The 11,170-nt window shown below is 38.1% G+C and overlaps 1 protein-coding gene across 1 annotated transcript; it reads left to right on the top strand.

Annotated features, from left to right (window-relative positions):
* The first annotated feature begins 6,081 nt into the window (after positions 1-6,081).
* Positions 6,082-7,479, top strand: LOC132637527 (uncharacterized). Its single transcript, XM_060354604.1, has one exon. It carries the CDS (start codon positions 6,082-6,084, stop codon positions 7,477-7,479), a length of 1,398 nt encoding a protein of 465 aa, XP_060210587.1.
* The last annotated feature ends 3,691 nt before the right edge of the window (positions 7,480-11,170 follow it).

Here is an 11,170-nt window from a genome sequence, read left to right as displayed (position 1 = left end):
GTATAAAATACGGGGTATAACAATGGCTCCCTTTCCATCCGCCTTTCTGTCGTAGTCTTGCCTTTCTAGGCGGCTGTGGCTTTTCTCTTTACCGGCATCGCTGAAATCTTAAAACACCATAATGGAGGAGGAAATCTTATAACATGGCTCTATCGCACGATCTAGTAAGAAGAAGAATGGTCATTTTTCCTAGATGCCCCGCTGCCTCTTGTTTATAAGTGTGGCGCGCTTCACACCCATAAATGAGCCTCTGCTGGACACGGCTCGTAAACACACCCTAGGACGGAACTGCTCATATACTATTTTTGTCACGACTCGACTAGGGACCATAACGGGTACTCGGAGCTGACTACCGAGCATCTTTCATTAGGCCAATTATCATACTCAACCTGAACATATATAATCTCCAAAGCAACCCATATCTATATACATAAGCCCTCACGGCTACAAAAATAATATACAAACTACAATGTGATCATCGTGGGAAATCAACAACCCTCACGTACGTATCTACGAGCCTCTACTAGAGTACTAGACATAAGGACGGGACAGGACCCCGTCGTGCCCAATATATATAAACACAAAAGAATATGATCATAAGTACCACCTCCGGAATAATGGAGTGCTCCTGTGAATCTGCTGATAAACTCCTACAGATCCGCACCGTCTCCCTGTGTACCTCTGGGCATGAACACAGCGTCCAAAAAGAAAGGACGTCAGTACGAACATTGTACAGAGTATGTAAGGCATGAATATTAATAGCATAATAAAGAAACAATGAAACATGAGCTGAAGATATATATTGCTTAACCTTTGAAGGAAAACACATGTATGCATATCATATATATATATATATATATATATATATATATATATATATATATATATATATATATATATATCACCATCGTTAACCCGCGTCCGGGTAACTATCACACGCCGGCCACTAGTGGTGTCATGTCCGGCCCTCTAGGCATGGTGTAATCATAAGCAGCCCACCTTCACGGTGTCATGCCCAGCCATCTAGGCGCAGTGCAATCTCAAGCCACCCGTCTTCACGGTGTCATGCCCAGCTGTCTAGGCGCGGTGTAGTCTCATCATCATATACATCTCATAAAGCATACATTAGAACTCAGATATAAACTATGGCTCTACCGAGGTGACGTATGGTCAAGGACCCGCGATTCCATTATGAAGTAATCATAATCAACGTATCTCACCTTGAAGGAACTAACATTATACGGTGAGTGTAACAACAATGAACTCCATCAAGGAATCATTAACTTCATAAGAATATCATATCATAGGTTTTGGAATCTTTAGACATATACTCATCATTATCATTATCGTGTTCACAGCATGTCTCTTATCTCTATCTCATGAGAAGCTCTTTATAAACATAGACTCATAGTTTCCGGAATGTAATAAAGGAAGTCATATCATAGGAATCATGCCTTAGAAAATAAAGGACTAGCCTTATAGACCTTTATGCCATTATAACTTGTCGACTATACGCTCCCTTCCAAGTTCGTAATTCTACATTCAAAGGAATTTGTGCTAAGATTAGATAATCGATACCATACTAAGCTTAAGCTAAGGCTAACGAAAATTGGGCAGCATTTCCTTTATTTCTACAACTTTCTCCATACAATATAAGAAATCTCAAACATCAATAACAACATTCATAATATCATGATTAACAACCTTCATCAAACTATACCTTATTCAATTCTTCCAATCCCATTTCAAATCACCCATAACTAACATTATCACACAACATCGTATTCGTTCTCATATTATACTTCCTTAACACCATTTGTATCATTTATAACAAGATTTTTCTCATCATACATCAAGAGTCATGATTCATGTCAACTACTATTCAAGAATATCATTATTTTCACATTTGAGCTCCATATTCTATTTTCTTCCATGTTCCAAGTCTTTGAATCCCTTAATATTCTAAATAACATGAAATGATCATAAAACTTACCTTTGGTAATGTGGGGATGGTCTTTAGATGAAAATACTTCACTTGTGAAAAACCCTAGCTCTAATCCAAAGAGATTTCTTGACTTTAGGCAACCCTAGAGACTCCCTTACACTTGATTCCCTTGGATTAGTTATGTTGATTTTTGGTTTATCTTGGATTCTTGTAACTGAAGAGTGTGGAAAGTTCTAGAGGTGTGGAAAGTTTTGGAGAGAAGATGGGAAATGAAATAAATGAACTTAGGGCCTCTTTTATAAAATTAAAAATCTGTCCCGACGACATTATACGGACACACATACGGTCCGTATAATTTATACGATTCGTATATGTGACCATATATTGCTTCCAGTGGAGACCCTTCTCTGGGAGAGTTCTACGGACAGATATACGGGCCGTATCTTTTATACGGTCCATATAAAGGACCATACAATCCTCAATTTCCGAAACTCGTCCTCGTCGACTCGTTTTGCCTCCAATTTTTATGGAACCTTCTTAGCACTTGTTTAACACTTCATTAACAATATAAGGGGTGTTATAACACTTCTTTAATATACCATTAAGTCAACATTAACTCGGTACTATGCAAATGCTTTCTGAAACACAACGTATACTTTGCCTTTCTTAACGAACTATTTTCTCTTGCTTCAAACCTCTTTGGAATCTTAATGGGAACTGTTAGGTACTACTTCTTACTTGCGGAAATATCATATACGCCTAGCCCTGCGTTAGTATATTTACTATGCAATGACATGAAATTTTCTGAGGTGTAACACAATAAGTAATATAACAAAATAACAGAATGGTGATTAGTGAAAACAGTTCCAATAGAATAATCTGGAACCAAAGACGAGATCAATCGTACAACTCAAAACCATCTATAGAAAACCATCAAGACAAGTATATATCTTTTCCGATTCAGTATACCATTTATTACCATTTGAGTCTTTTTAATTGGAGACCAATATCATCAACTAGCCACTTCAAGAGGAACAAGTTCATTATCATCAAAAGTCTTTCATAGGCAAATCAATCAATCGATACTCCAAGCTTGGAAACCACGGAGGCTAATCGTCCTCTAGACTAGCACAACAATAGTTGCACCGAGCTATACGCCTTGGAGTTCAATCGTCCTTTGGACTGACACAACAATAGATGCACCGGGCTATACGCCTCGGAGGTCAATCGTCCTCTGAACTAACTATCAATACTTGCATCAATACATTAGTATCCATAACGACTAGTCGTCCTCTAAACTAGCACATCTTGCCCATATAGGCCCAAACACAAACAAGATACAAATCATAGCATATTAGCTGAATCATCAATTATGGCATAGAAGTCGACCCCAAGTCATATCATGATAGCCAAATTTTTCCTCATGGATTATGTTCTTATTTCCACTATAGGGGTACAACAATTAATTTCAGTTTTTAGAAAATAGAATCACTTCTTTAAACAAATTTAACGTTCAACACAATCCATTTATAGAGCGTTCACATGAGATAATCAAGCTTTACTAAAATCAAGTTTAAACATCCCTCAGAGAGGAAACAAAACATGAATACATGTATATGATATAGTACAAATAAGGTTTAATGTGGGCTTGTCCATGACGCATACAAACCACAACCAAAGAGTTCATAAAACAGTTCAAAAGAATATGTTTAAAAAGAGACAAAAATTGGGTCAATTTCTATACACATAGAGACTGGAAAACGCACTCTTATCTCTCCTCAAAATTCATGCAAACCCTAATACTACAAACCCTAACCTAGCCGTAATATGGCTATTCCGGCCACTGGTCAGCCGTCGTTGGCGGCTGACCAGCCTCTCCCTTTAACCTCCTCCATCATATTCCCACCCTTACCTCAATCCAATATACTACCTTCTTCTTCATCTCAACCAAACCCTAATTCTTCAAACCCTAACGTAAACTATTCTACATACCCTAATTATTCAAAAAGCTTTGCCAATACATTAACGGGTAGAGAGGAAATCTGTGCAGCAATGAAGCAGCAATGTGAACCTATACCTAGGAAGAATCTAATGTATATTGATGGTATTCCAATGGTGAAGTGGGCCGAGGCAGAAATCAAATGAATGGAGATATTGGAAGACCTTCAACATGCAGTAATTGGCAAATTTTCCCATGGGTGGCCGGAGCTGGATGAGCTACGTAGAATTATACCATCACAATGTGGATTAAAAGGTGACTGCAAGGTTGGATTATTTAGGCCAAGACATGTTTTGATCAGATGCTCTTTGATGGAAGATGTTATCAATCTTACGTCTAGAGGTGCATATTATTTGAAGGCCAAAGATGGTGTTACATATCAGATGAGGCCTCTTATTTATGATTCTAAGTGCAAAGTTGATGAAGAAACATCTCTGGCAATGGCGTAGATCTCTTTTCCAAACTTATTACCTACTTTCTTTGTCAAAGAATCATTGTTTACCATGGCTTCTGCTGTTGGAAAGCCTTTACAATTGGACTTGGCAACTATAAACAAAACTCGACCTAGTTGTGCTCGAGTTAAGGTCCAAGTTGATCTCCTTGCTGAATTACCTCAGTTTCTGATGTTGGAAATAGAGAATGAGGATACAAAGGACATCAGGAAGATGAAAGTCAAAATTCAATATGATTTCCTTCCAAAATACTGCACTGAATGTAAGGTTCAAGGCCATTCTAGAGATGAGTGTAGAATCCTTCATCCTGAATTGAAGAAAACAGCAAATGTTGAGGTTACAGGATCAGAAACAGGGGTGAAGGATATAGGAAATCAAGAGGCACAAGTTGTTAAAGATAAAGGCAAGCAGGAGGCACGTAGATGGCATCATGGCAGAAATTATCATATGATGAAGTATGTCCCAAAAACTAATACTTCTGATAAGGGGAATGAAAGCAAAGGTGAACAAGGTGCTGCAAAGATTGATGATGATTCAGAACTACAGGTGATGGTGCAAAACAAGTTTGATGTACTAAACACTGTGGAGGAAGGAGAGATACAAAGTACAAGTACATTCAAAGATGAGGGGGAGACTTCTAATGTTAGTGACTACAAGGATGGACAAAGTCACCAGGTGGAGACAAGGCTGAATAATGCAGATATCACTCAACCAGATGCTCAGGAAGTTATGCCAGGCACTATTCAGGAAAAACAATTTCATAGCTCCTTGGTTGATGAGATGGAGGAAAAGGAATTGATAGTAGGAGGAAGCCAATATGATGATGGAGTACAAAGTAATACTAAGGGAGACTCTAGTAAAAGGGACAGTGTGGAAGAACCAAAACATGTTGGCACCAATGAAGCAGAAAAGGAATTGAATATAGGAGAAAACCAACAAAAAGATGGAGAACATGGTAAAACTGATGGAGAACTAGGCACCAATACAGCAGAAAAAGGAACAGTAGATAATCCAGACAAAGAGGAGGTGTAGAAACAAAATGATCATCAAGAACATGATGAGCATGTGGATGTTGAGGATACAAGACTTCATGGAGTAAAAGAACCTTCAGAGGGTTCTCACTCAGTGATAACTCAGATTCCTGAGCAAAGGGAAGAAAAAGTGGAGGAAAATGTGCAATCCATAGAGGCAACAGTAGTGGATGAGGAGCAATTGTATGTGGAGCAAGATGCAGATCCACCAGATCATTCCTCCTCAGAAAAGGATATGGTGATTTCACAGACTGACCAGCATCAGGTGACAGTTTGTAGAAAATCTTCCCCAGTCAAAGAATTACATGACCTGATCTCTCATAATATAGATGGTTGGGAGGTAGAGGAGGATGTCAGAGATCTACAAAAAGAAGACAAGGAGGAGAATATTAAGGAAAATAAGGAAAACATTCTTAAGCAGGCAGATATATCTCCTAATAGCAAGTCTAACAATAAGGGTTAGAAGAAAGGCAAGAAGAATGCTATTGATAAGCAAATTCCACTCAGGGTGGTACCAAAGAGGAATGCTACTAAATCTAATGTTAAATGATGTTGAAGTCATTCATTTGGAACATTAGGTCAGCGAAGACACAAAAAACCTTTCAGAGGGTTCAAAAGTTAAACAGACATCACAAATTCTTTTTGATTGCTCTCATGGAACCTTTTCAACAGGTCAGGACAATTAACCAGTATAGAAGAAGGTTGGGCATGTGCTTAGCCAATGCCAACTGTAATCGTAAAATCTGGTATTTTGTGGCTGGTAGTATAGAAGTAGAAGTTCTGATGGATTCCCCTCAGCATATTACTTTGAAGCTGTTTTTACAAGATTTGAATCAGTATCTTATTACTACTTTAGTATATGCTAAATGTAGTGCTTCTGATAGGATAGAGTTATGGGAGGATATATATCATCTCTCCAATACCTTATCTTGTTCCTGGTTAATAGGAGGAGATTTTACTGTGGTGTTGAATGATGAAGAAAAGATAGGGGGTAATCCTATTCAACCCCAGGATATAGAAGACTTTGCTTTTTGCATAAACTCATGTGAGCTTGAAGAGGTAAATTTTAAGGGTAGTCCCTTCACTTGGTGGAATGGTAGAGCAGATGCAGCATGTATTTTTGAGAGATTGGATAGGATGTTGGTGAATTCATTGCTTCTAGATAACTTTGGACACATTGAAGTGGAACATCTTGCAAGAACTGATTCAGATCATGCTCCACTTATGAGTACCTATGGGGACAAGCATCAAAATCTGGTTAGACCTTTTAAATTTCTATCATTCTTGATAGAACATGCAACTTTCCTAGATACAGTCAGGCAGAATTGGTCCATTTGGGAGCATGATGATCATTTCATAAACTTCAAAAGCAAGATGAAAAAGCTAAAAGGAGTGTTATCCAAATGGAGTAGGGAAGTGTTTGGTGATATATTCAAGCAGTTGATCATAAGGGAGGAAATAGTGAGGTTAAAGGAACAATTGTTTGAACAAAATCCAAGCCAAGTAAATAGAGTGATTTTGCAGAAAGCTCTGGCTGAGACTAAAAGATATTTGCATTATGAAGAGGAGTACTGGAGACAAAAATCAGGTCTGGATTGGTTTGTAGATGGAGACAACAATACTAGATTTTTCCATAATCTTGTAAAGGGAAGAAGGAAGAAATTGCAGATCAAAAGAATTCAAAACTCAGATGGTTCATGGATTAATGATGAAGATCAAATGGCAGATGAGGCTGTGCACTTTTACTCTCAACAATTTGCACAAGAAGAGTTAATTGGAGATGAAATTTTTTTGTCACTCATTCCTATTTTGATTGACCAAGACAGAAATGATCTTCTTTGTCAAATGCCTAGTGTTGATGAAGTCAAAAAAGCTGTTTTCAACCTTAGTGGAGCAAGTGCTAGTGGACCTGATGGTTTTCCTGGAGTGTTCTACCAGACACGTTGGGACATAATTGGCTTGGATGTATACAAGATGGTGGTGACTTTCTTTCAGGGTCATACTCTTCCAAAATCAGTCACTCACACAAATCTTGTGTTACTACCAAAGTAGGAGTTAATTAAAAGTTACTCAGACTTAAGACCTATAAGTTTAAGTAACTTTATCAACAAAGTGATGTCAAGAGTTGTTCATGATAGATTGGAGATTGTGTTACCACAGTTGATTTCTATTAATCAAGCAGGTTTTGTTCAAGGGAGGAGCATTATTGAGAATGTGCTGTTGGCACAAGAAATAGTGACAGACATCAGAAAAAGGGGCAAATCAGCAAATGTAGTGATCAAATTAGACATGGCAAAATCCTATGATAGAGTATCTTGGTCATATTTGATAAAGGTACTTAGCAGAATGGGATTTGCTAGTTAATTGATTGACATGATTTGGAGGTTGATTGCAAATAACTAGTATTCCATCCTCTTCAATGGTCAGGCCAAAGGATTTTTTCATTCAACTAGGGGTGTTAAACAAGGTGATCCACTTTCACCTGCATTGTTTATTTTATCAGCAGAGGTGTTATCAAGAGCTTTAAATGCAGAATTTGACAATGTTGAGTATGTGGGCTATGGCATGCCTAAATGGAGTCAAAATATGCAGATGATACTATAATATTTGCATCTGCAGAAGGAGAGTCATTGAAGTGAATCATGAAGATACTGCAGGAGTATGAGGCAATCTCTGGTCAACTGATCAATAAAGGCAAGAGTGTTTTTTATATGCATGACAAGATTTCTGGTGCACTATCTCAGCAGGTGGAGCAGATTACTGGCTTTAAAAGGGATCAATTTCCATTAACATACTTGGGATGTCCTATATTTCATTCAAGGAGGAAAAAGGGATACTACAATGATCTTATCAAGAAGGTGAAAAACAAGTTGCAAAATTGGAAAGGCAAGCTGCTCTCCTTTGGTGGAAAAGCAGTTCTTATCAATAGTGTGCTTCAGAGTATTCCAATATATATGCTGTCAGCTGTTGTTCCCACAAAATACACCATTAATGAGCTTCATAAAATCTTTGCAAGGTTTTACTGGAGTACTAAGGAAGAAGGTAAAAGCAGGAACTAGTCCTCTTGGGACAAGATTTATTTGCCAACCGAAGAAGGAGGATTAGGATTCAGATCTCTAGATGATGTGTCTAAGGCCCTTTTTGCCAAACTATGGTGGAAATTTATAACATCAAATACATTATGGTCAGCCTTTATGTGGAATAAATATTGCAAGAAGAAGAAGCCTACAGAAGTGCATTGGAAAGGTGGATCACAAGTGTGGAAAAGAATGCTAGAGGCAAGAGACCATGTGGATTATCAGATATGGTTGGAACCTAAAAATGAAGCATGTGATGTATGGGAAGATAATTGGACTAAACTTGGTCCACTCAAATAGGTAATACCACCAGATTTTCAGATTGACACTAGCATTGAGGAAGTATCACACTTTATGAATGCAGATGGCTGGGATGCACAGAAATTGCATGCCAAACTGCCAAGTAATGTGTGTGATCATATCCTACAACAATTGAGCATAGTGGAGCATTCAGAGGAGAAAGATAAAGCATGGTGGATGGCTAGCACTACAGGAGACTTCACTGTAGGGAGTGCTTGGAATATGCTCAGGAGAAAGGCTCAAACAGCAGATAACTTTTCAAAGTTGTGGCACAAAGGAGTTCCATTCAAAATATCATTCTTCCTTTGGAGGTTGTGGAAGTTCAAATTACCAGTGGATGATGTACTAAAGAGAATGAACATAAGCATTGTATCTAGATGTAGATGTTGTTTAAATTGTCAGCAGGAGGAGACAATTCAACATCTATTCCTTACAGGTGAGTTTGCAGCAGAAATTTGGCAACATTACAATGCAGCTGTGGGGATAGTTGTGCCAAGGATCCAGATTCATCAGACAATAGTACGATAGTGGTATATGCAAGCTCCTACAAAACTCAAAGCAGTCATGCAGGCTGCACCTGCATTCATATGCTGGCAACTATGGAAGAGGAGAAATACTATCATGCATGGGGGTAAGATGAATGAACTAAAGGTCATACATGGGATCAACTATAATCTGCAGCAACTGGTGAAGAAATTATATCCTTGGTTGAGACAAGTTCCACATGAATGGCCTCAACTGGTGAAATACTTGGAGGATTACAGGCCTAGAATAGCATATAAGATGGTGCAATGGCAATTTCCTGATGCTGGCTGGTTCAAGTGCAATACAGATGGGGCCTCTAGGGGTAATCCAGGATTGCGTTCAGCTGCATTCTGCATTAGAGATGAGGTTGGAAACCTGATATATGCTGGGGCAAGAAAAATAGCTGATACAACTAACATCACAGCAGAATCTGTAGCTATATTGGATGGAACTGAATACTGTATTAAAAATGATCTGGTGCCCGTAATGATTGAATCAGATTCTCTGTCCATTATAAACATTATTCAAGGGAGATGGGAGATCCCATGGAAGATTAGTATGGAAGTTAATAAGATCAACCTTTGGAGGAATAAGGTCCAAGTGCAGTTTGCTCATATCCTTAGGGAAGGCAATGCACTTGCTGATTTTTTAGCTAACCTGGTTTTTGACTTTGCAGGTACAATTAACTTTCATTTTTTTGCTGAATTGCCAACATGTGCAAAGAAGATTCTCAATGCTGATAAAATGATGCTGCCTAATTTCAGAACAAAGATATACAGAAATAGAGAACCAGACTGATCACATGTAGCTGATCATGCAAACAAGTGAAGACACAAGTTGGAGTTACACAAACAAAAGGCTCATGATAACAACTTCATAGGATTGTTGTAGTCCTGGTTGAATGACTAAGGTTATCCTTGTTAGTGTGTGGTATTAACAGGAATGTTCATCCTACTAACAGGATTTGTTTAGTTACCTAGTCCAGTTACATACATTCCACATGACTGATTGTGTAAACTTGATTATAAGGACAACATAAGGTCAGCATAAAGACAGCATAAGGACAGTATCTAGGAGGAACTTCATACTACACTGCTTCTTGAAGGATCTTCAGTGAGATTTGATACCATAGCACCTGGTGAGAGCTTGAGGTGACTGATAATGGCATCAATCCAAAGAAGGAGTGTTCTTATTTGCAGTTTTCATTGTTACACTTGGCTGCTCAAACAAGGACCAGGCTTTTCTTTCATTTCCTAGGATAGAGTAGTATAGATTTTCGTTTTTCCTTCATTTCATTCCATTATATTTCTCTTTTTTCTGTAAATACTATTATTCATTTTAATAAATTCCATCAGCATCAGGCTGATTGGCTTTGATTAAAAAAAAAATTAAAAAGAGACATACCTCTAATCCCGTTATAAGCTAGCACCGGATTCTCCCAAGTTCAAAAGTCACACTACAATGGTTTTTAAATGACAAAGTTTAGATCTTTAATGAATTCTTGGGATGTCAACCCTTATTCAAAAACTGGTGCTTTTCTAGGCCTATAAACGGGTTCTTGAACCCTTTCACGAATCACTAACAGATTCCAACCTTGTAGAACTTTCTAATCAAAATCATACTTTATTAATACTTAGAACATTCAGAAACTTCACCTCTTAGACGAAATCCACACGCCTCTATGTTCTTCTCCTTGAGATTTCAAGAGCTTAGGGTTTTAGAGAAATGATTTAGTATCAAGAGGGGAGGAATATGGTGTGGGAATGATCAATATTGAGTGGGAACTCACCTTAGGGTTAGAGAGACCTTTCTAGGCTCTTTTCCTCAAAAATATTACTCAC

The sequence above is a fragment of the Lycium barbarum genome, chromosome 4, assembly GCF_019175385.1.
Source record: "Lycium barbarum isolate Lr01 chromosome 4, ASM1917538v2, whole genome shotgun sequence".
Lineage (NCBI taxonomy): Eukaryota > Viridiplantae > Streptophyta > Magnoliopsida > Solanales > Solanaceae > Lycium > Lycium barbarum.
This window is presented reverse-complemented; position numbering and strand designations above follow the sequence as displayed.